The sequence below is a fragment of the Amblyomma mixtum genome, chromosome 9, assembly GCF_055824585.1.
Source record: "Amblyomma mixtum isolate Tamu chromosome 9, ASM5582458v1, whole genome shotgun sequence".
Taxonomy (NCBI): domain Eukaryota; kingdom Metazoa; phylum Arthropoda; class Arachnida; order Ixodida; family Ixodidae; genus Amblyomma; species Amblyomma mixtum.
This window is the reverse complement of record NC_143020.1, coordinates 8873971-8899803: the sequence shown is the minus strand read 5'-3', so window position 1 is coordinate 8899803 and position 25833 is coordinate 8873971. Positions and strand designations below refer to the sequence as shown.

The window sequence follows — 25833 nt, the reverse complement described above, 5'->3', positions numbered from 1 at the left end:
GTAAAATTCAGGCTCATATGCTGTACAACAGAACAGTGAGATGAAGTGATCCCTGCCAGAAAAGCGACCTATATGCCTCACTTTTCGTACGTCGAGGATGCATCTGTCCCCGACAGCACGTCCACTTCCCTGGCACACTGTGACGCTCTGTTTTAACGCGATAACGTTAAAGGCCCCGTTGTCCGGATAGTCCGCAATCGGCATTGTCACCATCGGCACTGTGGGTGAAACATCACGAGCATGGCTCTGGCAAGTGGCGCCCAGAGAGGAACGTAAGAGGCAGGCGGGTCACTTAGGTCACGTGACCTTGAGGAGTCATCACAACCTGCCCACCGGAGAGTGAGAAACTGCCCCCCGTGGCAGGTGGTAGATAAATTAACGATTCGTCGCTCGGGAAGAGCGACCTGGGTTGCACAGGCCCACCGTTGGGGGCATCTTCCATCGCAGGGCAGTGGCGTAGCGCTCAACCACGGTGCCACTGCACCAGGGGGGTGTGAGGACTCCCAAGGATCTTTCAGTGAAGAGAATGTTTGGTTTGGTTTATTGGGGTTTAACGTCCCAAAGCAACTCAAGGCTATGAGAGACGTCGTAGTGGAGGGCTCCGGAAATTTCGACCACCTGGGGTTCTTCAACGTGCACTGACATCGCACAGCACACGGACCTCTAGAATTTCGCCTCCATCGAAATTCGGTCGCCGCGGCCGGGATCGAACCCGCGTCTTTCGGGTCAGCAGCCGAGCGCCATAACCACTGAGCCACCGCGGCAGGGCGAACAGAATGTGTTAACCCATTACGCTATCAAGTCACACCCTTAAGGTGTGACGCGATGAGCTGCGTTTTTAACAGCAATTGTTAGGCAACTGTGGAATATTATTAGTCATTGTTATGAGCATATTCAATAGAATGGTCCAGTCTTACGGCATGCCGCAAAATCTTTTAATGTTCGTCCTGTGCTAGCACCAAGTATTTAAGATGGCCATGGAGAACCACTGCATTTTTTAATACGAATAGTAGAAATCTACAGGCGTGGCGATGAGGCATCTGTGGGTACTGCCACTAAGTGTCACCTGCAGTTTTTTTTTTTTTAGTGGTGTGCAGGTTCCGGGTGACGAGGGACCCACAGGGCGGTAGAAGAAGAAGAGGAAGAAGAAGAAGGAGGCCATGTACTGGGAGGCCGGGGTCCTGCCAAGGAAGAAAGCGAGGTCCGCCGAGCACCGCGGTTCGTGATTCGCCGGAGCAGCGCATCGCCCAGGAAGAGGCCGGGGGACGCTGCCCCGAGGCCTCCGGCCGCGCCCCTTCCAGCGCCCCTGTTCACGCTCCCGTCCAGCCCCAGGCAGGCCGCAGACGAGCACAGGTCAGTCGTCGGAAGCACTCGCTGCCTGCTCGCAAAAGCAGGCATCGGTCTCGCCGCAAAGGCCCGTTGCTTAGAGTGTCCGACTGCTAAGATACTGGCCACGCTTAATGCAGGCGAAATGTCGTCATCTGAGCTTCGCTGAAAACAGGGTTTTATAAGGTAGAATACGTGAAATACAGATTTCGCGACCACCAGATGTCTTCACAAGCTAACTACACGGTGACTCCAAGACTGTCTCGGAGAAACGACAGGAAATTACATATACTTGCTTAACTCCGATTCTTAGAACTCATGTTGAACACATCTTGAAGCGCTTCGTACAAGTGTTGTGCGATCGCAGCTGCACATCGATCTGATACTACTAAGCCTTTTTTTTCGCGCAGAAGTGTCTATCCGCTTCTGCACAGACAGCGGCAGTGCGCTCACCAGCCTTTGATGGCATCCTTCGCTTCGAAAAAAAAACCAGTCCTATTGAGGCATGATCGAATCCTTTCGCATGATCATGTCCAACATTGTCGGTTCAAAGAATTTGAAAATTTAAAAATTGTAAGATACTGTTATCGAAATATTAAAGTTAGCTAGGGGTCTATATTCTTCTGATATGTAGCAAAATCTTTCTTTTAAAGTATTTCCATTGATCGCATCGAAGAATTTAGAATGCCATAGAAAACCAATGCGGAAGAGGGAAAATGTAAATAGAAAAAAATGCAATACTGCCGTCGGGTTATCGGCGGATGTATCGATTGCTATAGTCAAATCTTACATCATATACAAAACCTTCCGCTCATAAACGGTTTCCCGCTTAAAAATGCTTTTGTACAGAATTGTTGGGTATTTTTCGTGCGCTGCTGTGCGGCGGAACGTCCCCCGGCCGTTCGTCTCCTCTTGGAAGTGAGTTCGTTGGGTTCACGCACGGCACTATTGGGGCAAGAGGCGCGCCATGTGCAGACTTATGACTAACGACTGGCTTAGAGGACTCCACTTCACATTGCTCTCTCACGGAGCCGGTATTTTTTTCGAGATTGTTTACGGGGTATTAGCGGTGCAATGCTCTTTCTCGAATGAAGACTGATCTCGCAACCAACCACGAAGACCTTGTGCTGCGGTACGCAGGGCGGAGAACCCCAAGAAGCCGAAGGACGCGAAGCAGCCGCGCAAACCGAGGAAGAGCAGCGCCGAGGTCCCGCTCGGCCGACGCAGTAAGGCTCCCGGCGTCAAGAAGAAGGAGACCAAGAAACAGGCGAGCCAGACGCCGCCTCGTTTAACGGCCGGAAACTTTGCAGGCAGCGCCCCCCCCCCCCCCCGCCCCCCCTAACCACAGGCGGGAATATGAAGCTTCTCACAGATACACGTTTTTCACTGGATAGTGCGAGCATTGTGCGGGGCCACATGTCCCTGTCCCGCTTCTGCCTCACGTATAGAGAGCACAGCGGTTGATGAACGTTCAATTGGACGCCGTGTAGCATACAGGAATGGCTACGAGCGTCCGCAAACATGGCGGCATGGTACAGCGTTTGTCAATATACAGGGTAAATTTTTAAACCTTTACAGATTTTTATTTTGCAAACACGCACACGTGCTCACAATTACTCACTCACTGACCCACTCATACGCGCACTCATTCTCTCACTCGCTCCCACACACACGCACACGCACTCAAACTCATAAGCACGCACACACTGTCCCTTATACACGCGCGCTCGCGGACGCGCCCACGGTGTGCGTGTGAGATACGTCAGTGCGGTCTATTCAGCTGGATTGTATAGCGAGAGTCAGCAATGAAATTCCTCATAAGGAAATGTCGCGTCTTGGGAGGGGAACGACACTGTAGCCGAGGTGTAACAATAACTCGGGTTTATTGTCAGCGGGCGCGCGTCCCGCTGGTCGACGACTCCCCCGTGCAAACCAGCGCGCATGTGCTTATATCGAGATACAGACAGGCAAGGGGGCGGTGAACAAATACCGGCACGTGGCCGTGAGTTAACCGTTTGCTTATCGTGATACAAACACTACATTCTCTCTTCCCTAGACGATGCATGCTCTCATTACACATGGTTGTAAATCTAACGAACGGCTAACTTTTATGCAGAACGAACAGAAACAAGTTAACGGTTCAAACTAGTTTAAAATGTTTGTTGGCACAATTACGGCCCTGGTTTGTACCGATCAGGGGGACGTCTTTCCCTTGTCGGATATCGATGTCGTGTTAAGGCTTCGTGGCCCCTGGCGCCAGGAGAAGCCCCGAGTCATGATCGATGTCTTCGGAACCGAGGGCTTCCGTCGATATACTTCGCCTCCTGCGGCAAACGGCCCCGGATCTTCCTCAGCTCTACCCGCTGCTTGTTTCTGCGGCTGCACATTCCTTGAGGGTAACGGAGTGGATTCCGAAAGAAGGCAAGCGCAGCGGGGGGCGGCAGAAAGTTAGGTGGGCAGATGAGATTAAGAAGTTTTGCGGAGATAGTGTGGCCGCAGCTGGCAATTACGACAGGGTTAGTTGGAGAGACATGGGAGAGGTCTTTTCCCTGCAGTGGACCTAGTCAGGCTGATGATGGTGATGATGATCTGTAGCGATGAGTACATTATGTACCCAAATCTACCAATAATTAAACGAATTGTAATGTGGAAACTCGCACAGTTAGCGTGGTCGGGCACAGTCCTTGCCCTAGCCGTGCTGCTCAGCAGGCCGGCGTTCGCAAGCGCGCACCCGAGCTTCGTCAGCTTCGTCTTCTGTCTTCTTCTGTCATCTTCCTCTCCTTCGGCAGCGCTAGCCGCTGAGGCAGCAAACCCCAATTCTTTTTATTACAATACCCCCGGGGTGAAAAGGCGCCATCCTGGCGGCCTAAGCGCACGAGACGAGAGCTGGGTCGTAGTAAGGCTTCAGGCGGTCTATGTGCACGATTTCACGGCCGCGGCGGCGATGGTCCGACGAAGGCGTGATGGGCTCCACAAGATAATTAACTGGCGATGTCTGCTGAACAACGCGATAGGGGCCCTGGTATTTGGTCAGCAGTTTTGTAGACTGTCCTGGGCTGGAGGAGGGCACCCAAAGCCAAACCAAGGAGTCCGGAAGATAATGCGGCGGCAGACCGGGAGAAGCGGCGCGGGAGCTGTTCTGACGGTGCTGGTCGTGTGAAGTAAAGGAACGCGCGAGTTGACGGCTTTCTTCGGCATGCGCAGCGGCCTGAGAGACGGTTGTAAATTCGGACGAATCGGGGCTGTAAGGGAGTATGGTGTCCATGATGGAGGAAGGCTCGCGTCCGTACAGAAGAAAATACGGGGAAAAACCAGTAGTGGCTTGCGTTGCAGAGTTGTAGGCGTATGTAACGAAAGGTAGAACGCGGTCCCAGTCTGAGTGATCGGCAGAAATGTACTTGGCCATCATGTCTCCGAGGGTCCGGTTAAAGCGCTCGGTCATGCCGTTGGTCTGCGGATGGTACGAAGACGTCGTGCGGTGAACGATATGACACTCCCGAAGGAGGGCTTCCACGACGCCGGACAAAAAGACGCGACCCCGGTCGCTGAGCAATTCCTGAGGCGCACCGTGACGAAGAATGAGGTTCTGAAGTATGAAACCGGCTACGTCAGAGGCCGTCGCAGCTGGCAACGAGGCAGTTTCGGCATAGCGCGTGAGATGATCCATGGCGACGATGATCCAGCGGTGCCCCGCGGCAGTGATGGGAAGAGGGCCATAAAGGTCTATTCGAACACGGTCGAATGGCCGGGCGGGACACGGTAAAGGTTGCAGAGGAGCAGGTGAGCGCGGTGGTGGGTTCTTGCGACGCTGACATTCCAGGCAAGAGCGTACGTACTGGCGGACGAAACGGTACATGCCCCGCCAATAATACCGAAGGCGTAGGCGGGTAAATGTTTTCAGGAGACCGGCATGAGCGCATTGCGGGTCATCGTGGTAACTGGCACAAATGGCGGAGCGGAGATGCCTTGGAATCACGAGCAGCCATTTGCGACCATCGGGGAGGTAGTTCCGACGGTACAGCAGCTGGTCGCGCACGGCAAAGTGATGGGCTTGACGTCGGAGCGCTCGAGAAGGGAGGCGCGCTGAGCGGTTGGCTAGGAAATCCAGAAGAGAAGTAATGCAAGGATCCTTGCGCTGCTCAGAAGCCATATCAATAGTGTCGAGAGAAGGTGTGAGGCCAGAAATAGATGGTGGGTCAGGCTCAGAGGTCACAGGGGAGCGCGAGAGAGCGTCGGCGTCGGAGTGTTTACGACCGGAACGATAAATGACCCGAATGTCGTAATCTTGTAAACGCAGAGCCCAACGAGCGAGGCGGCCAGATGGATCTTTGAGGGACGACAGCCAACAAAGGGCATGGTGATCGGTAATGACATCGAACGGGCGCCCGTATAAGTAAGGACGAAATTTTGTGATCGCCCAAATAATCGCTAAACATTCTTTTTCGGTGACGGAATAATTAGTCTCCGCTTTTGTGAGCGCACGGCTGGCGTAAGCCACGACGTACTCATTGAAACCAGGTTTCCGCTGAGCTAGAACGGCACCGAGACCAATGCCGCTGGCGTCTGTGTGCAGTTCTGTTGGCGCGGAAGGGTCGAAATGGCGCAAGATCGGAGGAGAGCTGAGGAGCTGGCGCAGCGTTCCAAAAGCCTCGTCGCATGCAGGGGACCAAGCCGACAAGTCGTGGCTACCAGCGAGAAGTTGCGTCAGCGGGGCGATAACGGCAGCAAAATTCTTGATGAAACGGCGAAAGTAGGAGCAAAGGCCAAGAAAGCTTCTGAGTGCTTTCAGAGATGTGGGCTAGGGGAAATCAGCAACTGCGCGGAGCTTGGCAGGATCCGGGAGTACACCATCCTTGGACACGACGTGGCCTAGGATAGTCAGTTGTCGAGCGCCGAAGCGACACTTTTTCAAGTTTAGCTGCAGGCCAGCGTCACTGAGACAAGCGAAGAACACTCTCGAGGCGAAGAAGATGAGACGCAAAACGCAAGCGCAAGCGCGCACCCGAGCTTCGTCAGCTTCGTCTTCTGTCTTCTTCTGTCATCTTCCTCTCCTTCGGCAGCGCTAGCCGCTGAGGCAGCAAACCCCAATTCTCTTTATTACAGAATAATTAACTAAAATTCACTGATAAACTATTTATTTTTGTTTTATAGGTCAAGGTTATGTTGCGAAATTGATGGCCTTCAGCATCGGGGTTTAGCTAGTGACGTCTCCGAGCGTGATATTGTCGCTGAAATACAATTCGCTTGTTTATCGTCAAATACAACAACTGCGCGTGTATTTGATGCATAACAAATATGAGGAACGCTTTTTTTATAAATATGGAATGTGGCAAGGACAACCCAATGAGCTTTCAAACATGTAATTTTGACTTTCCATATTTCGAACCACTTTGCAGATGTGGAAAAATTAATATACATCTCACCTGAAATAAAGCCACCAATTTTCTGGCTAAACTAGCCATTTTTTTGGCTAGTTTAGCCGCTTCTTTTGTTCCATTGTTGTATGCAAAATTTTTATGGGTGGTACTATTTTGAATTGATGGTCATCTGAGATACGAAACCAGCAGCTCAATGTGCAGATCTTTTTTTACTATTGGGCCCGATGAAGCATTTGACTCCGTCGAAACCTCAGGAGTACCACAGGCATTGCGCAATATAGAAGAGCCATCAGTCATGGTACTAGAAAATATATATAGTGTCTATAAAAGGATTATAGCGATTGATAGGGAAAGTGATGAAATACCAATCAGGAAGGCAGTCAGGCAGAGAGACACGACCTCTCTACTACTATTCACCGGCTTTTATACAGGAGGTATTCAGATAATTGGCTGAGGAATAGTTGGGCACAAAGTTAATGGAAAATATCTTAGAAATCTCCGCTTTGCTGATGACATTTCCTTCCCATGTAACTAAGGGTCCGAACTTGAAAACATTATCTAGGACATTGACAGACAAAGCCGAACGGTGGTAATGAAACTCAATATGAAGAAATCTAATTTAATGTTCAACATTCCCGGTAGACAGCTACAGTTTACGATACGCACGAAGCATTTGAAGCGGTAGGAGAGCACATCTACATATAGCGTAGGTACACAGCCTAGATCCGGATCGCGAGAGTGAAATAACATGGAGAGAAATATTGTGCGCATTTGGCAGGCACTTTCAAGTGATGAATAGCAGTGTATCAATACCCCTGAAGAGGAAAGTATATAGGAGTTATATCTATGTCCAATATTTTCGGACAAAAAGTTTGAAAATCAGAAAATTGTAAGACACTCTTATGGAAATATTGAAAATAATGCTCCATTCTTTTGATATGTAGCAAAATCTTTCTTTTAAAGGGTTTCCACCGATCGCAACGAACAGTCAAGACTGCCATACAATACCAATGGGGAAGCTTTTGACGATAGCAAAAACGTTTGCCAATCGAAAAAAAGAAAACGATGCCGCCGGCTGATCTGCAGATATAATGATATTTATAGTGAAAACGTTCATTACATGAAAAAATTGTCTTCATAAATGGTTTCCCGCTGAAAAATGATTTTGTACAGAATTTTTCGAGGCACGGTACTCACCTATTGGCAGAAACGTGGAAGGTAACAAAATGGGTCAAACTTAAGTCAGGGCAACGCAGCGTGCTAGAGAAAGCAAAATTATAGGTGAAACGTCAACAGACAGGAAAATGGCAGATTCACTGAACAAACACGAGTTAATGGTATCGTAGTCGAAATCAAGAACGATTTGACATTTCCAGATCATACATTGCGCATGCATAACCCATGCTTCTCGAGATAACGGGGTAGATTGCAAGAGAAGCTAGCGTAGCAGAGGTTGTCAGGGGGTCAGATGGGTGGATGAGGTTAGAAAGTTTGCGGGGATAAGTTTGTCGCAGCTGGCACATGAGAGGGTTAATCGGAAGGATATGGGAGTGGCCTTTTTCCTATAGTAAACGTACTTATGCTGCTGATGATGATTCTGACGAAGAAATTGCCCTTTCCGACAGTTAAACTTTATTACCCTGTATAGGCAGCTTCCTCTTAGGCTGGAACCCTTAGTTCAAAACCCCCATTGGCACCACCCATCTTGCCCGCTGGATCAGCCGTCGCTGATCCTGCCGGTCTGAGCTAGTGGACGCAGTCTCCCCGGAGAAAATTGTGAGTAGAATAACAGGCAAGTAGCCAGGAGGGTGAGTTCATTCGCAGGTGCCATGGTAGACTGCGGCTTTTGCTTCACAGAAGGGTCAGGAACGGGGATGCTGTGTGGGGTGAAAGAGCGAAGTGCAAATAGACAGAGGGAAGAATTATAGGCTTTTAACACTAGCAAATTTAAGGTCGTTCTAGTCGAATGACCTTACCATCTAATGTCATTAATCGGCTGCTACACGAGAACATGTAATGTCGTTAGGTTCGAATGACATTCGCCATCTAATGAGTTAGGGGAACTCTTTCGCATTCGATCTCGAACCGAATGCGTTGTCTGGACACCAGATACGCAGCAGAAAACCAGCGAGGCGAAAAAAATAATGCTTAGTTCTGCTGAAAAATGGTTAATGTTGGTGAGAATCTGTTCACACTAGAGGCTGCCGTGGATAGATACTCACTCTCAGGCTCAGCAGCAGCCAACAGCCGCGGCCGAGCGCGAAGCAGGGTCTTTCCCGCGACCGTCGGTCATTTTGGGTTGCGTGTTTCTTGCTGGTTGCCGTGCCGTGTTCGTTAAGCTCGAAAGTACTTAAAGACGTCACTGAGCCATTCACCTTTTGCAAGCAATTTCCATGCTCCGCGCGTGTCCGCGCACCGCCATGTCATCCATTTTGTTTGTTTACATTTAACGGATTTGTGGTTTACTTTGTACTCGATTTGGCTTTTGATGGCTAGAGTGCTGCATAATGGCCGGAAATAATATTATAAGCGTATAATACTGCACATAAATTTTCTCACCGCTTTTGAAACACTGCACAACAATTTCGAACATCTTTTATGCGTGCTGATGTCTTTGAGTTGTACTATTTTTTTTTCACTGATCGCCAATGCCATCATTTTCTAATGACATTATTCTTTTCCGTGTAGCACTGAAAGAGACCCAACGAGATTCGATACATCGAATGCCATTAGGTTCGAATGACATTAAATTTGCTAGTGTGACAGGGGTATTACATTGCACCTGCCGCCATATGCGACGGCCTGTCCTTTTAAAGGAACTGCTGTCCGTATTCCCAAAAAGCAGTCGATAGCAATGGCTGTTGGCGAATAACAACTTTCGCGGCGCATTAGTGGAAGCCTCTTTGTAGTCTTGTCGAGTGCAAACAGCCAAGTGTGGCCCATCGCTGGCGTCCCTCTTTTCTTCCCAGGCCAAAAAAATGGCGGCCAAGGCGGACCCGTGCGGTGAAGACATCGGGGTGCGCCCGACCGCCGCCGTCGGCGTGTTGGACGAATCGCAGCCTGTGCTCATCGCTCGGCCATCGCCGTCCATCTTGGCTCTCAAGGAACAGGTCCGTCCATGGCGGCGTATGCACGCTTGCGGTGATTACGCTGCTGCGAAATTCTTGTGACGATTAACGCAAGATGTATTTCTAAATGATAAAGGATAAATTTGATATGTGTTACGATTTGTCCTGAAATGGGTGTTTTCAACGAGATCACAGTTGTCGTGGCACAGCACAGTTTCGTTGTGTCGCTCTTTACACTTCCGCTATACTCTGTTGGCATTCAGCGGTCTGAACTGCCAACCTCGGATACTTGTTCCCATTTCTACCCCACAGCTCTATAATACTGACCACTGCTCTGCCCTACGAAACAGACCCTTTCCACGTTAAGTAAATCAAACATATGTCTTCAAGAGCACGCATTGTGGACTATGCAAAGTGTGTGCCACACAAACACGGCCGCTCCCGTTTGGTCACCTCCGCAGTAACGGTGAATCCGACATGCCTTGGCAGCATAAGCCGCTATGGCCGCGCATTTAGTATCCACGCTCAGATATACCACCAGAGCAAGTTTTGATTCGGTACATGAGTTGCTGTCTGCAAGGTTTCTGTATGAAACTGCATAGGCGGAGTCGAGACGCGCCACCGAAGCGAACACTGTCCCCCTGGCGATGTTCACGAGCCTCACACGCAACTCAACGACTTAACGCGGTGTCTTTTACCACACTGAGCATTCGTCGCTGAGGGATGCAGTAAATATCTCAATAAATTCGTAAAAACGGGGCACTTCTAGGCTGTTTCATGTCTGACCGAAGTTACGCTTACATCAAATACGTACAGTGCATGAATGAATGGAAATCCAGACTCCATGCGCGTATTGAAATGTAAAACGCATAAGTGTCGTAGTTTAATGAGTTGTACAGTTTCCCAAAAGTATGTGGTGTTTTGCTTCAAGCATGGTAATATGATTGTGCCATGATCGTTGCAGAGTGTAATACTAAAGTATTTATCGAACTGAATGGAGTCTAAGGAGATATTAGTGATGTTATAAATGAGAGTTAATAAGTGGTTGTCGGCGGCGACGAAATGAAACAACTGAATGCTATTTATAATCGATATTCGCCAGAGATCCCACCATCACTGCACCGGTTAGTGTCGTCTTGAAGGTGAGCTATGTTGAGCAGCTATAAGAGGGATGCGTTATGCTCAGCGCTATTATGTCCTCTGTTCTCGTGTCGTTGCCTTCTCGCACATTTTCTTTTCATTAAACACGGCTGCTAGAAATTTCACAATCCTGGCTAATATATCGGGACATTAATTTAAGTGCGCAGGTTTCAGAAGCAGGCTTTTCATCAAGTTTTCGCCATTCTTGCGTAATTTTATCTCGTCGAAACGTCTGCGATAATAAAAAAAAATCTCAACAGAAGCAAGTTTAGTAATATTTAATAATCGGCAGTCCATTACGTTCCCACCAGCAGATTTTTTTCGATCATGGATATAATTCGTACAGCGGCGTACAATCCGCGATTCGAGTTATTAATGCAAAAACATTTTATATCCCATTAGCACACGAGCCAGCGTCCGTCACCTTCCATGGCACAAAATTCCACAGTGACGTCACCACGCTCTCGTATGACGTCAGGCGTATGCCACAAGGTAGTGACGTCTACTACAAAGAAAAAAAAAAACAATAAAATTTCTTCCCAAAGCGCCGGGATTTGACTCATGTACCTTGACCACTGCGAGGCGAGCACGCAACCCATATGGCACAAAACCACGTGGCATATTGGCTAATCTTGGCGAATATAGGTGAACCCTGTGTATGGGTTTCCTTACAACTGTATGCTAATGAGTAGGTGTATATCGTCAGAAAGTAAGAAATCTTTAAATCAATCTCGCAACAGAGCTCACGTTGAGACGGTGCTTTCGTATTCAAAGGACGTGGGTGGCCTTAAAGGGACAGTGAGGAGAGCTCTAGTAATATTTTTTTTTAAGCAAAATCCGATAGTTCGGCATGTCATGGCTTTGTTGCCACTTGGCCGGCAGCGAAAGATGCATTTATTTCTAAGAAATTTGGATTCGAAGTAGAAAAAGTTTTTCCCGCCGCTCTGATTCAAAGTAGGGATTTTCTTATGACGACACAGGACTAAGTGGCGTGAAACATGACGTGCACATGACGTAACGCAGCCTCCGTGATTCCTGCGGCCAGCACAGCAGCCTAGCAGCAGCCGAAAAGAAAGCTACCGTCGGCCGCACGTTGAAGGCATCTATCGGCTATTGCGGCCGTCGCTTCGTTTACGTTTGCACCGGCGCTTTGCCAGCGTTACGATGGATCCCGTTCTCGAAGTCGTCAACGAAGTGCTCGCAAATAGACACCTTTAGCATACCGTGTACCGTTAGCGGAATACCGGGAGCCCGCCTATCACCGGTGAGCAGGCGCTGATTGGTCCCGAGCAACAATGTTTTGTCCCATGACGTCATCACGCTTGTACTTGCGAGTTTGGCCTGTGGCGGAGATACCTGTATTTTGGTTCTCACTCTTTTCTACGTTACAAGAGCTTTGTTGTCAGTATGAGTGGCATTTTTGTAATCAAGGGCTGGTATTCTGTCGATACAAGCCAACTTCAATTTCTCCTCAGTGTCCCTTTAAGTGCCCTCCGTAATTGTTGATGCTGTGTAAAGGTCCTTATCGGATTTGCGTTAAAAAAAGTGGCTAAGTCTTGGTTTTATGCTTGTTGGTGCTCGCTGGCTGCTTCCCTGGTCACATTCGTTGTTGCGATAGTGCACATGTGACACATGTTATTTAGGTGCCAAAATTAGGTGAAGCATGTAAAAGCAGAGCAGTTAGCCATAAGAACAGCAGTCAATTCGCATCCTGTGCTGCATAGTAGCGATTCCGAGATCATTGGTTTGAAATTAGCTTCAGTCCATTTGTGGTTATAGTGAGCTAGAACGTCTGAGAGCTAGAGCATACTGTATTTTCCGAGAAACTAAAGTTCAACGATCCTTCTTTACCTTTTATTAACACATTCCAATTACCTTCGACTGATGTCTCAGGAAAAGCCGCTACAGGAACGGGAATGAAAGCTTGCAAGCCGCACTTTATAGCACGTAGTTAACCTTATCGTAGAGACGAACTGTGTTACGGAGAATTCGGCATGTTCCAGGTGTAATATGAAAAACTAGCATAAAAAAAACTGCAATAAGGAAGTCGCAGTTCATACGATCTCCGTATGGCACGATAAAAAGTCACTTCGAAACAGTACAGAAACGATGTCGAAACATGCACAAATAAAATATAGAGAGCATACTAAAAGGACCTCTAAAACCGTACTGAAAACGTGGAAAGCAAGCTGTTTCTATATTACTGCGTTCCCAGTACTGCGACCATTTCTCAAAGCCACGGGGCATTCGTTGTCCGAAGCCTTCACCCACCTGCAGAAGCTTCAACCCACCACACAGTGAATGAGTGAAACACAGTGGGAATGCGCACTGCGTTAGCAGTACTGCGCTTCGTAGGGCGTCCAGCGTGAGTAACAGCCTTGAGTGAAGCCAACGCAATCAGCATTCTTAGAGTATGACAGAGCAACCAGCGTTCTTTGCGTTAAAGGATCGACGCGTGCGCGTAGCGTGGAGAGCATGACGCACTGCTCGCCCGCAGACTCTTTCCAAATTGCTACTCGCTCTGTTCTCCTGTGTTTCAAGCGCGCAGACTTGTTTGCTTCTCCTGCCAAAGCGAATGTGCAAGACGTTCAAGACGTGCAAGAGTTGAGCGGAGCACCACAGAAGAGAGTTTTAGTATGGCGTGCGTACACATACGCAAAGGCATAGCGAACGCTATAAAATAGCGTCATTCGTACTGCGCGTGCTCGGAACAATTTTTCAAATCCAGGTTTTACGTACGTTCGCGTTACGCACGCTGTTTTTCGAATTTAGCGTGCGTGCTCTTGCGTACGCTAGCAAAAACAGCGTTGTCAACATGGCGGCCCCCACGTCAACCGCTTCAGTGAGAATTCGTCAATGTTTTGGTTTGGTTTGGTTTGGTTTATTGGGGTTTAACGTCCCAAAGCGACTGAGGCTATGAGAGACACCGTAGTGAAGGGCTCCGGAAATTTCGACCACCAGGGGTTCTTTAACGTGCACTGACATCGCACAGCACACGGGCCTTAGAATTTCGCCTTCAAGAAATTCAGCCGCCGCGGCCGGGATCGAACCCGCGTCTTTCGGGTCAGCAGCCGAGCGCCGTAACCACTGAGCCACCGCGGCGGGGCGTCAATGTTTTGGGTTTTTAGGCATATTCATTGCCTTTAAATGGTACACGTGCCAATAGCAATACGAATGAGGGATAAACTAGCCCTATTTTCAATTCTGTGTAACGATCCCGCCGTTCTTAGCCCTATACTAGGATGCAACTTAAAAAAAAACAGCAGTTGCTAACACTGGGCCGCGGTCCGCGGCGTCCTGTATTACTCCGCTGGCCAATCGCAACTGTAAACGAAATCACCTTTTCAATGTTTGACTATATCAAACAATCAAATCCGTGTATAAAAATTCTAGAGCTCATAATTTTTTTCTTGTCATAAGCTTCTTGTTTACGTAACAAGAAGCGTTTAAGCAGCGGACTACTTTTTCGTCGTGGAGTAATTCTGTGCGCGAAGGCTGAATGTGGGCGGAGCTTCACTTCAGACTCAAGTTGTACCCGACTATGACAAGACACCACTTATAGTGAATTGGCTTGATTTGTGTTTTTGTGCCAAGGTAATCATAGCATTGCCAAATGTCGTTTCGGTGGTAGGCAGAAGGGCCCGAAGGAACTTAACATGGTGTTATTAAAAACCTTGCAAAGTTCAGCGGCATAAAAAAAAATAAGCCCTGGCTCGACTGAGCTGGCCATGGAACTGGCTGCATACGCGATACGACTTGGATAACCTTGGCTAAGTGCGAAAAATGTGTCACGAAATATTTCCACGTCATAACACCAGATGGCGCCACTGAGGCCTGCGCTAATGTTCGGGTCGGCATCATCATCATCATCAGCCTGACTACACCCACTGCAGGGCAAAGGCCTGTCCCATGTTTCTCCAACTAACTCTGTCCTTTGTTAGTTGCCGCCACTGTATTCCCGCAAACTTAATCTCATCCGCCCACCTAACTTTCTGCCGCCCCCTGCTACGCTTGCCTTCTCTTGGAATCGACTCCGTTACCCTTAAGGACCAGCGGTTATCCTGCCTTCGCATTATATGCCCTGCCCAAGCCCATTTCTTCCTCTTGATTTCAACTAAGATGTCATTAACAAGCGTTTGTTCCCTCACTCACTCCGCCCTCTTCCGATCTCTTAATGTCACACCTATCATTTTCCATTTCATAGCTCGCTGCGTTGTTCTTAACTTAAGTTGAACCCTCTTTGTTAGCCTCCACGTTTCTGCCCCATAGGTGAGTACCGGTAGGATACAGCTGTTGTATACTTTTCTCTTCAGGGATATTGGTAAGCTACCATTCATGATCTGAGAGAACCTGCCACATGCGCTCCACCCCATTCTTATTCTTCTAGTTATTTGCCTCTCATGATCCGGATCTGCGGTCACTACCTGCCCTAAGTAGACATATTCTCTTACTACTTCCAGCACCTCGCTACCAGTTGCGAACTGCTGTTCCCTTGCTAGGCTGTTGAACATTACTTTGGTTTTCTGCATGTTAATTCTTAGCCCCACCGTTCTACTCTGCCTGTCTAACTGATTGATATCGCTTTGCAGTTCTTATCCTGGGTGGCTTAGCAAGGCAATGTCATCAGCGAATCGCAAATTACTGGAGAATACCTGAGAATTAATTGAGAATACCTGAGTAATTCGGGTCGGCATATGATAAACTAAAAGTGTTCATGCTATTTCCACTGTAACCACCCGCTAAATGCTCGCGTATAACGTACGTAAGCGCTCATACGCTATACTAAACGCCTCTAGTCTTCACCGCCAGCGACACAGAGAAGGACGACTTCGGCATTTGCAAACGCAGAGTTGTCGTATCACATTCAGTGATCGTTTAGATTCTTTTTTCACAGTGTCTCGAGGCGTTTTACTCTTTACTTTTTAGTGTTAAACGCCGCCGGCGCGCGGCTTCATCGCTTTATTTGTGATGCCAGACGCGACCAGATTTATCTCGAAGGATCGTAGCCAGGATAAAGTGATTCTACGTTGTACCACACTATCGTGGTTACATTGCACGCCGTATTTGGAAAGTTTACTATAAGATTTAAACTTAGCACGGCCGAGAGCGGCGGGCATTCTGTTCGACGACCGCCGAGCACGCTTGTTACTACGCCGCCACCGGGTGATTCAGTTCATTGTGGGCGCAAATCAGCCCCAATAAACAGTTTGTTTTGGGAGCTTTCTTTCGCTGCCGTCCTCACTGCCTGCACTGCCGTCACCACTACGTGGAAATATTATATGGACTTCGTGTTCCCGTAAAAAAAAAATTCAGGGGGGCACTTTGTTGACCTAAAGTGCTGGGAGGCGAAACCCTTTAGCGCGGTGTTGCTGCTTGTGTCACTGATGTGTGGTTAAGATGTTAATTAAGTACACAACTGTTTGTGAATCTTAAACGCTGTAGACACTGGAGGGCTTTTGGAGGCATCCGTCTGATTCGACGCCGTTCTGCAAACACTCTCCAGCGTCCTGGACAAGGAGAACTACATATGCGTTGGCAGGAAGTAGCGTAGCCATTAGCACGCTCGACTGCTGAACGGATGGTGGTTCGTTTATCATCGTGCACAAAGATTTTTTTTCTGATCTGACTAGAAATAGCGTGACAACCTTCTGCTGACAACCTTCTCTCGACAACCTTCCGTCGACAACGATGACGCATTAAAGGCTTGCGCCTTAATACACATGTCCAGCTCATATGGGACGCTTCAGTAAGGAAGGCGCGGTAACTGTCTCACTCCCGGTGTTGTCCTGGACTGTGTCTTTGAGGAACACATGGGACGGAAACAGTGACAACCAGGGGATGGAAAGGAGTACACGCACAGGGCCTATGGGGAATGCGTGGTTGTTTCTCACCACTGACGTACTCAAACCTGGCGCAGATGAAGCGCGCCGCCCAGCGGGCCAACCTGGAGGAGAAGAAGGCGGGCAGCAGCGGCCAGCCGTCTGTGCTGACCGCGTCCGACGGTTCTGCGCCCAAGAAGCAGCCCGCCAAGCCGCCGGAGGTCCACAAGTGAGGAGGGGCACCATTCACTGACGCGCACTGCGCCACGCGTGAAATGTGAATAGCTATTAAGTTAAGGACAACGCAGCCAGCTATGGAAAGAAAGATGACAGGTGCAACGTTAAGAGATCGGAAGAGGGCGGAGTGGGTGAAGGGAACAAACGCGGGTTAATGATATCCTAGTTGAAATCAAGAGGAAGAAATGGGCTTGGGCAGGGCATGTAATGTGAAGGCAAGATAACTGCTGGTCCTTAAGGGTAACGGAGTGGATTCCAAGAGAAGGCAAGCGAAGCCGGGGGCGGCAGAAAGTTAGGTGAGCGGATGAGATTAAGAAGTTTGCGGGGATACAGTGGCGGCAACTGACAAAGGTCAGGGTTAATTGGAGAGACATGGGAGAGGCCTTTGCCCTGCAGTGGGTGTAGTCAGGCTGATGATGATGATGATTGAAGCGGTAGCTTCACTACGAGAGGGCTCGGGCTGAGATCGCCGTGCGTTGCCGGTGACCTTCAAGGCTCAGCCAAGGTCAAAACTTCAGTTTATTAGTTTGGAGAACCGGTGGATGGTCAACGGTCAGACAATGGTCAAGCAATTGGACAGGTCGAGAGTCAAGGTTAAGGCCAAGATCATTGTTAAGAAAAAACAGCGCAAACACAGGACACCGGGAACGTACAACACAGGTGCTGTGAAGTTTAGTCGAAACGGGCATACAGAATAAATAGTCTCGAGGCAAGCTGTCAGCTGAGACAACGTCAGGGGCGGTGTAAAGGGCCGGATACAAGCGATAAAATCGTAAAAACTATAAAATTTTAGCAAGGAACGATGCCTGTGGGAAGAGTGACACATAAGAATATGAAAACAAGATGCAAGTGAAGGATGGAAAGTGGGCTTGCGGTTGAGTAAAAAAGGAACGTGGCTAGCGCTATATGCAAAAGGGTTAAATAGTTAAAAGTGTTCTACGAGTGATAGGATCACTTCTTCAGATAGGCAGTCTCTTTCGATAGATAGATTGATGGATGGACTACTGACACACGTGTCACCACGATCTTAAATTAGGTAAGCTTCATGTATCTCACGTGTGCGCTTCCCGTGATATCAATTCAAAATCTTTGTCTTGTCGAGGGCTAGCATGCAAGAGCGTTTCTTGCAGTGAATGACAAGGCTGCAGCCTGTGCCGGTCTTGAGTGACTTCGAGTGCTTCGTCAGACGCTTGTTGATGCACCTTCCTCTTCGTCCAATGTAGGACGCACCACACGATAGCTATATCTCATATACAGCCGAGGTCACTCAGGATTTTAGATATGCTGCCTTGTGCTTGATCTCGCACGCGCTTTTCGGCTGATCCTCTTGATTGACTCTGTTACAGAGGACTCCTAATTTGTTAGGTGCCGAAAAAGCTACGCGTATTCCGTGTTTCCTGGCTATTTTCTTGAGTCTATGGCTTGCCTCGTGTACGTAGGGAAATACCGCTGGTCTTGGCCGATCCCGGATGCTGTTGGCGCGGCGAAAAGGGGCGAACCTTTCGCAGTCATTTCTCTACCAAGCTAGCGAGGAGTGACAGGGGGAACCCCGCGTCTGTCACCGTCCGACTTGCGCCTGGAAGCTGCTCGGGATGCAGTGATACCATGATATTTGAAGTGCGTTCCTTAGAGCTGATGTCGCGATGCTGCGCTTCACTACTTTCGAGTGCGGCGACGAAAAGCGCATGTGTTGTACGCTCCTGCGTCCTGTGTTCGCGCTGTTCCCTCTTAACAGTGTCCAACCAGCTACCCCGGATAAGGCGTCGTTTAACATCCCAGGAATATCGCAACTTTATGATAGCCCTTTTCAGAGCACCTTTAGGTGGCCAAACACAATTTTGCAGGGAAGCTCTATTACAACTAAAGCGATGCCACTTTAATCACTCTGCCTTGACCGCCCACAGCTTTAGAATGGACCGTTTTCTTGCATAGCTTGTTCATTCATGCTTGGGCCCTCTGCAAGGTAAATGCCTCTTCCAAGCCGGTGGGTTCGGATCCTACCGGCGGCATGTGGTTGTTTTTTCTTCTGCTTTTCTAATCAATTAGCTTTCAGCGATAACATATTCTGTAATATTCTAAATTGATCCACACCACAAAATAATTAAAAAAATTAAAAATTCCCTTTGCACCTGGGTTTCTACGGCTGTTGGCTTCTCTCATATGTATGTATAACGAGCCCCTCAATCCCCTTTCCTTGTTCGCTTTATTTCTCTTATAGTGTATTTTAACTGTTTTTTGTCCCATATACTGGTCCATGAAGAGTGTGTATATCAAGAATATATAGGCCATTTTCATAAGGGCTCAGCTGTGGTCGTGGGTGTCACAGGGTCTCCGACCGGACCTCGGAGCGCACCAGCGACAAGAGCAGTGACAAGAACGCTTCGCGCGCCTCGCCCATCTGGTCGGCGAGCACCTCCGGGCGCGAGTGGACTGGCAGTGGCGCCCCTGGCGGTGGCTTCGGCGGTGGACTTCGGCTGCTCCTGCTGGGCGACGAGGGCGACTCGTTGGCGTGCGTGTACGCCGTGCTGGCCTTCGTCACCCTCGCCAGCGTCGCCATGATCGTGGCGGCCGTCGTCTCCCCGGAGACGGTGCGCAAGATCTTCGCCTTCCTGCTCAACATGGACTCCGCCGTGGTCGTGGCCGCCGCCGCCAGTGCTGCCAACACGTCCAGCGGCGAACGCCGGCATGAGTGAACACTCTCCTATTCGCGATGCTCTTTTGCAATTCATTATCCTCATCATAATTTGTCTACATTTTCCCGCTCGAGCATTAGGTAATAGGGAGGCAGAAAAATATAAATGTTCAAACATTAATAGCTGATGGACGTTCTGCGAACTCGTTTGAATAAATAAGCAAATAAATAAAATAAGAGGGCATGTTTCAAGAACTGTTCGCAAAGTCATGTGTGTTTTAATTTCGTGGAATTCTGTGCTGTCATTCATTGGTGGAAACGTGGTAACTAACACTAAGAAATACAACGGACCACGAAAGGATACTGACGGGACGGAAAAGCATCAGCAAGAGTCTTTGTTCTGTCATTTGCGCAGTGAGGTTACGTTCACGAAAAGCGTTCCACCCCGTGATAGTAGTTCGTCGGAACGATAGAAATAACTTGTTCCAATGTGGCTCTCAATGTATGAGCCCAGACCGCGCTTGCTGTGACAGATCAAAACTAGTGTTCTCATTGACGCAGGGGTGTCACTGCCTTTCCATTGGACAGTCCGCAATGTTGTCATTCCTTTTTGATGTCGTCGCCCCTGCTGTTAGCCTATACCTGTGCTCTTTACAATAAATGTTTAGTTGAAAGTCAGCATCTCTCCCGTCTTTAGTTCGCTGTCGTCTGCCGTTTAAGCTGCCCTATTTTTCATCCAGACCGAACCATGCTCAGCACCCTTAGATATAATTTCTATTGGAGGAGGTAAGCACTCCTGTAGTGATAGCCCGGACTAGGAAACATAAAATATGCTACGTTCCTCGTCTCCTGCAGCAAATCACAGAAAATGAAACTCGGTAGCATCTTGCCTAACGACACTACAGCGAGCTATGGGAGAGAAAACGCATGTAACGATGAGAGTTAGAGCGGCGGCAGCGTGGATTTGGGACGAACACGGGTAGCATGAAGAACAGAGTAAAGCGAAGCAGTTCTTCACCACGCTTCTTCAAGATATACGTGATTTGGCTGCGTACGCGTAGCAGGCAGCCGGACGATGGACGAACGAACGACAGACGGAAAATCAGAAGAACTAAACTTTATAATAACACTTCAGCAATAGCACAGAAACACATATACATGACAGTTGCAGTAGCGTCACACACTGCAGCCAGAGGTGCTGAGGTTAAGCGATGCGCCACTCCCCCGCGATAGTAGGTGCTGCCACAGAAGGGACTTGTGCGACCCAGGTTGCTGTTCCCTAGGAACCTCTAGTGGGTAGTCATTAATTTCACGTCCCCTGCCATGGTGCGCAGTTTGCTCACAATTAGGTGAGCAGGGCTTCAATCCTTGGGCTTCAGTTTCCCCGCGACATGTTTCCTCTAATGCTCACGCATAATAAAAAGAAAAAACACTGCGCCAGAAGCGCGACAAAGCAAAACCAGCAATACACGAAAATTTCCTTGTGCCTTGTTTGCAGTGCACATTCTCACCTTGTGATATATTGTACACTCGGTGAATACATACAGCATGTCGGCTGATTAAAGTTTAATGTTAGCATCCGTCCTGTACACCACCAAGTCCGCGCACATGTTCCTTCGCGCGGCTTTGATATGGCAAAGTTCGACATCAATGTCGCGAACAGTGTGTCCATAATGTACAGCTAGCAAAATGAGCTAACATTCCTTCAGCAAAGGTAACTTCACTTTGATAAAACTTTTTCCGCACCACTTGTGGCGCTCGATTTTTGACACTAAAAGGCTGAGTCGTAAACCACAGTGCGTTTTTTTTTCGGACTGTCTGCAAACGGCATGCACGCGGTCGCAGTTGCTCCCTTCGCGCTGCTCACGGCGTCTAAATGCTGCTATTGCTCGCACGGGACTAGTTTTGGCTATGAGTGTAGGTGAGAATTACTAGTAGTAGTTTCCTAATTTGGCCCGGCAACACTGATCGCCCTTTTCATCCGCCGTTAACTTGGTAACGGTACCCATTGCTCTGACAGCCTGCGCTTTCTTCCTTGCTTGATTAAGGGGCGATGAAGGTCTTAAAAACTTGTTTTTTTATTTGTCGTCATAACTAGTTAAAACTTGGCACGCATTCTGATTTTAAATATGCATTTAGATTTCAAATATCTCTCCACGAAAAAAAATGAAATGAAAAATAACATCCCAATTAGCCCATTTCTTACGGGCCTTTATAATAATTTATCAGTTAAAACCCTTTTTTAAGAATATGCAGCTATCTCCAAAGGTCCACCGCACATCCTAAAGCATTCTTTTTTCCTTTAAATATGATATATTAGCAATTAGGCCAAGTGTGGACTAATTACTGCCACATCATTTTTTCTTTCCAACTTTGTTATTTATTTATGATCAACAAAATGACTTTATAGACATGTTTTTAGCTTTAGGATGTACTTTCGGCCTTTGAAAATGTCTGCTTAATATTAAAAATCTTTCTTAAACTTATAAATTACTAATAAAAAGGACCGTAAGAAATTATCTAATTGGAACAATTTATTTTGCCATATATTTGTTTCCAGCTGAGATATTTGAAATGTAAATGCATATTCGAAATCAGCATTCAATAATATATGTAGGTGCTAAGTTTCAGAAAGATATGTTAACAAGTAAAGAAAAAGCTTTTAAGACCCTCATCCCCCTTAAGCCTAATCAGCTAACATAACTTCCCTTCGTTAGCAATGCTGGTGGTCGAAAAGCCTCTCCCTCATCCAGAAAAGCCTAGCCGTCGACATAATGGAAGATTACAGCTCTTCAAGAAGCCTCGGCAAGTAGAAAGAACAGCGCGACCACAAGTTTGTCGCCGAGTGCTACATTCAGCTCGCCTACATCGAAACGTCATCATTCATCATACGGTAAGCTGCAACATTTTAGGACTAATTATAAACTCCAAACACTGCAAGACAATCTTCCGCATGCACTCAACAAATATAAACATACCATAAATTTGCGACGGTGTTTTGTTAATATCTGATGTATTTTTTTTTACATTCATTACTTTTGATTCTCTAGGTGCACTATGATCTACAGAGACAATTTTGTGCATTTCTCTAAAATTTTGGTTATTTCATAGAACTTGATGTGTATATTGTGCTTTAATGTGTGCATATATGTCCAAATATCTATTAGTGAACACTAAGTACATGTTTGTGATTCTATTGCATGTGTATTTCTTAATTAGGTATTTTGCACTAGACGAGCCCAGAAGCTATAGTTTTAACCACGCAATTGTATTTATTCAGTGTAGTTCATTGCTTGTATTCTATAGTGTGTACTTTTGTTCTCCATTTGTTGTATCTTTCTTATGTTTATTTCCATAACCTTATAAGTCGAAGCCACTGCTATCTGACGGTTTTCCGGGCCCAGTCAAGCTGCGAAAGCAGCTTTTTGCTGGAAATCCGTCTAGTGTCTAGTTGTTCTGGAGAAATAAATTCAATTCAATTCATTACTGCGACTTTAGCTCGTGTCGCAGAAAATCCGGCGTTGTCTTTGGCGTCGTTGACCGCAGGCACAAAGTTCATGAAAATCCGCCAAGAAGCAACCTAGGAGGCAGATGGGCGACCTAGGTCACGTGACATGGCGGCGTCATCGCAACCTACCAAACGGGTTGTGAGCAAACTGGCAAACTGACCACCGTGGCAGGTGGCACTGAAATTAATAATTGCCCGCTCAAGAAAAGCAACCTGGGTCGCACATGCCTGACGTTGGCGCCACTTGGCATTTTCACGGCAGTGCCGCATCGCTTCGGCACCATTGCGTCAGGAGTTTGGTTTATGGGGTTTAACGTCCCAAAGCGACTAAGGCTATGAGAGACGCCGTAGTGAAGGGGTCCGGAAATTTCGACCACCTGGGGTTCTTTAACGTGCACTGACATCGCACAGTACACGGGCCTCTAGAATTTCTCCTCCAAAGAAATTCCAGCCGCCGCGGCCAGGATCGAACCCACGTCTTTCGGGTCTTTCAGGAGTGGTACGAAGACTTCCAAGCAGCTATGGATGTAAGTTAGACAATGGCCAATTAAGTATATATGGACATTAACCCATTGAAGCCATCGCGTTATACCCTTCAGACGGAGCTTAATTGTTTCCTTCATTTTTTGTTGTTTTCGAGTACTTTTGATAGGGCGTCCGTCATAGCCTGCGTCGCTTTGGGATGTTAAACCCCCCTAAAACCAAAACTTTTTATAGCATACAGGTACAGTTTTTGTCAAAAGTAACCAGGCTGCATGGTTTCCTTGTAGCTGATACAGTGGAGCCCTTGCAGCTTCCTAGAAGCTGAAATGGTCGTTAAAGGTAAGGACTTGGGGTCTTCTTACCTTCCAACACGTCTTGATCTTTAGGAAAGCAACAAGGGCTCTAGTATACAAGCTGGGATCTAGTATACAAACCATGCAGCCTGGTTACTTTTGACAAAGACTGTACATGACGAATTATGTTAGTAAACCGTCAACACACAACCTCATTCGAGATTTTAAGGTTCAGTGCACTAGCTTTATAGGGCTGCACTCGAGGGCAGCCGTAGCCAGCTAAACCGCGTTCCTGTTATTTGTTCACTCCGATTGCGCTGTGCGCAACAGTAATTAAAATGTCATGGCTTTATTTTTTTCTGCGTAGCGACTCCACGTTCGTGTGTGTGTGTGTGTGTGTGTGCGCGCGCTTGGTGCTTTAGGAGCCAGAAGTCTGCGTAGCCGTATGAAGGCAGTGTTGCAATAACGGAAGATTACTTCACCGACGGCTCGACATGCAGGCGCGCTGCGGGAGAGATAGGTGCGTGCTATCATGCTCTGGCACTGCTGAAGATGCTGCTGTTGCTGAAGGAGAAAATATATAAGAACCACCACCTCAGCTGTCCTGGACAGAGCTGCTGCAGAAGTGTATAGAAGACTGCATGAGGACAAAATATCGCCGAACGCGTTAGGTGAAGCAGACTTCAGGCCCGCGTGGACTGGTGAAGGTTTGAAGGTTTGAAGGTTTATTAAAACGAAATACAAATGAGTTGTAAGTTTCATAAAAAAGTTAGTACAGTAGGAGGTCCCAAAGTGAAAACTGTCTGGGGGACCTCCCATCAGGAATACATAAGGAAAGTGCATAAGTTTGGCAGAGGAGCTATAAAAGTATACAATCAAGTTAGAACCTATTAATGTAATTTGCGGCAATGAATAAGTTATACAATAGTTAGCGGGCATAATTTAACAAAAAAGGCATAAAATACCAAAACATAAGAGCAATAGAAAGAACACAAAAAGACATCAGATAACAATGGGCATTGAATAAATGCAGATATAATACACAGGCGGAGAAAGAAAAAAAAAGAGGTTCCAGAAGATTAACAATATGACCGTTTGTTGTCAGAGTGGGGAACATAAAATAAGATGAAGGCAAACTTAAGCATGGCATGAAGCTGAATGGGTTGATAGGAGATGTTTTTTTAGTAAAGTGTAGAAAGCGGGCTGCGAACGTGCGGATTTGATTGCTAGTGGTAATGAATTCCAGGTTTTGATGGCGGAGAAAAAAGCAGTTTGTTTTCCATAATTTGTGTTCACTTTTGGTAGAAGCAGATTATTTTGTTCAGAGAATCTAGTGTTATTGCTATTAGAAAGGAAAGATACGGAAAAACAGAGTTGATTGTTATTATTGCGAGCGCGTTAGATTAGAAGACCTAACCTAAGATTAAGGAGGCATTTCAACGGCAGAATGTTTAGGTCAGAGTAAAGAGGTGAAGCAGTGGCTGTGTATGGGCTGAAAGATAAAATTCGAAGCGCTTGATTTTGAAGATGAGAAATACATGACATATGGCATGAATAGGTATTACCCCATGATGATAGGCAATAATTAAGGTGACTGTTAATGAAAACATAGTACAGGGATAAGAGAACATGGCGTTGAAAGAAAAGTCTAGTTTTTATTAACACCCTTACTCCAAATGAAATTTTTTTACTGATAGATTTGGTGTGTAGATGAAATTTTAGATGACAGTCAAGCGTGATGCCGAGAAATGTAACGGATTCGGAGGCAGTGATAATATGATGTCCCAGATAAATGGCTGGGCTCGGGATGACATGCTTTTGATGAGAGCGGAATATCATGAAAGTGGGTTTTGTAGGTTTAAGTTGTAGTAAGTTATTTTAGCACCATAAAACAATATTCTGTAAGTCCCTGTTTAATTTGTTTATTAGGCTTGTGAAATTGCTATCCT

At 47.3% G+C, this 25833-nt stretch overlaps 1 protein-coding gene across 1 annotated transcript; it reads left to right on the top strand.

The window, feature by feature from the left end:
* Positions 1-240: 240 nt before the first annotated feature.
* On the top strand, positions 241-19661 carry LOC149328242 (uncharacterized). The gene is made up of 6 exons (XM_089558944.1): positions 241-272; positions 1123-1353; positions 2467-2593; positions 9674-9814; positions 16830-16960; positions 19295-19661. The coding sequence occupies exons 1-6, from the start codon at positions 241-243 to the stop codon at positions 19659-19661; spliced, it is 1029 nt and encodes a 342-aa protein (XP_089415070.1).
* Positions 19662-25833: the final 6172 nt, after the last annotated feature.

Coding starts and splice junctions, on each gene's coding strand:
- LOC149328242 (XM_089558944.1), top strand. CDS start 241: ATGGCTCTGGCAAGTGGCGCCCAGAGAGGAAC. Junction 273..1,122: donor AGTGGCGCCCAGAGAGGAAC/GTAAGAGGCAGG, acceptor AGGGACCCACAG/GGCGGTAGAAGAAGAAGAGG. Junction 1,354..2,466: donor CAGGCCGCAGACGAGCACAG/GTCAGTCGTCGG, acceptor TGCGGTACGCAG/GGCGGAGAACCCCAAGAAGC.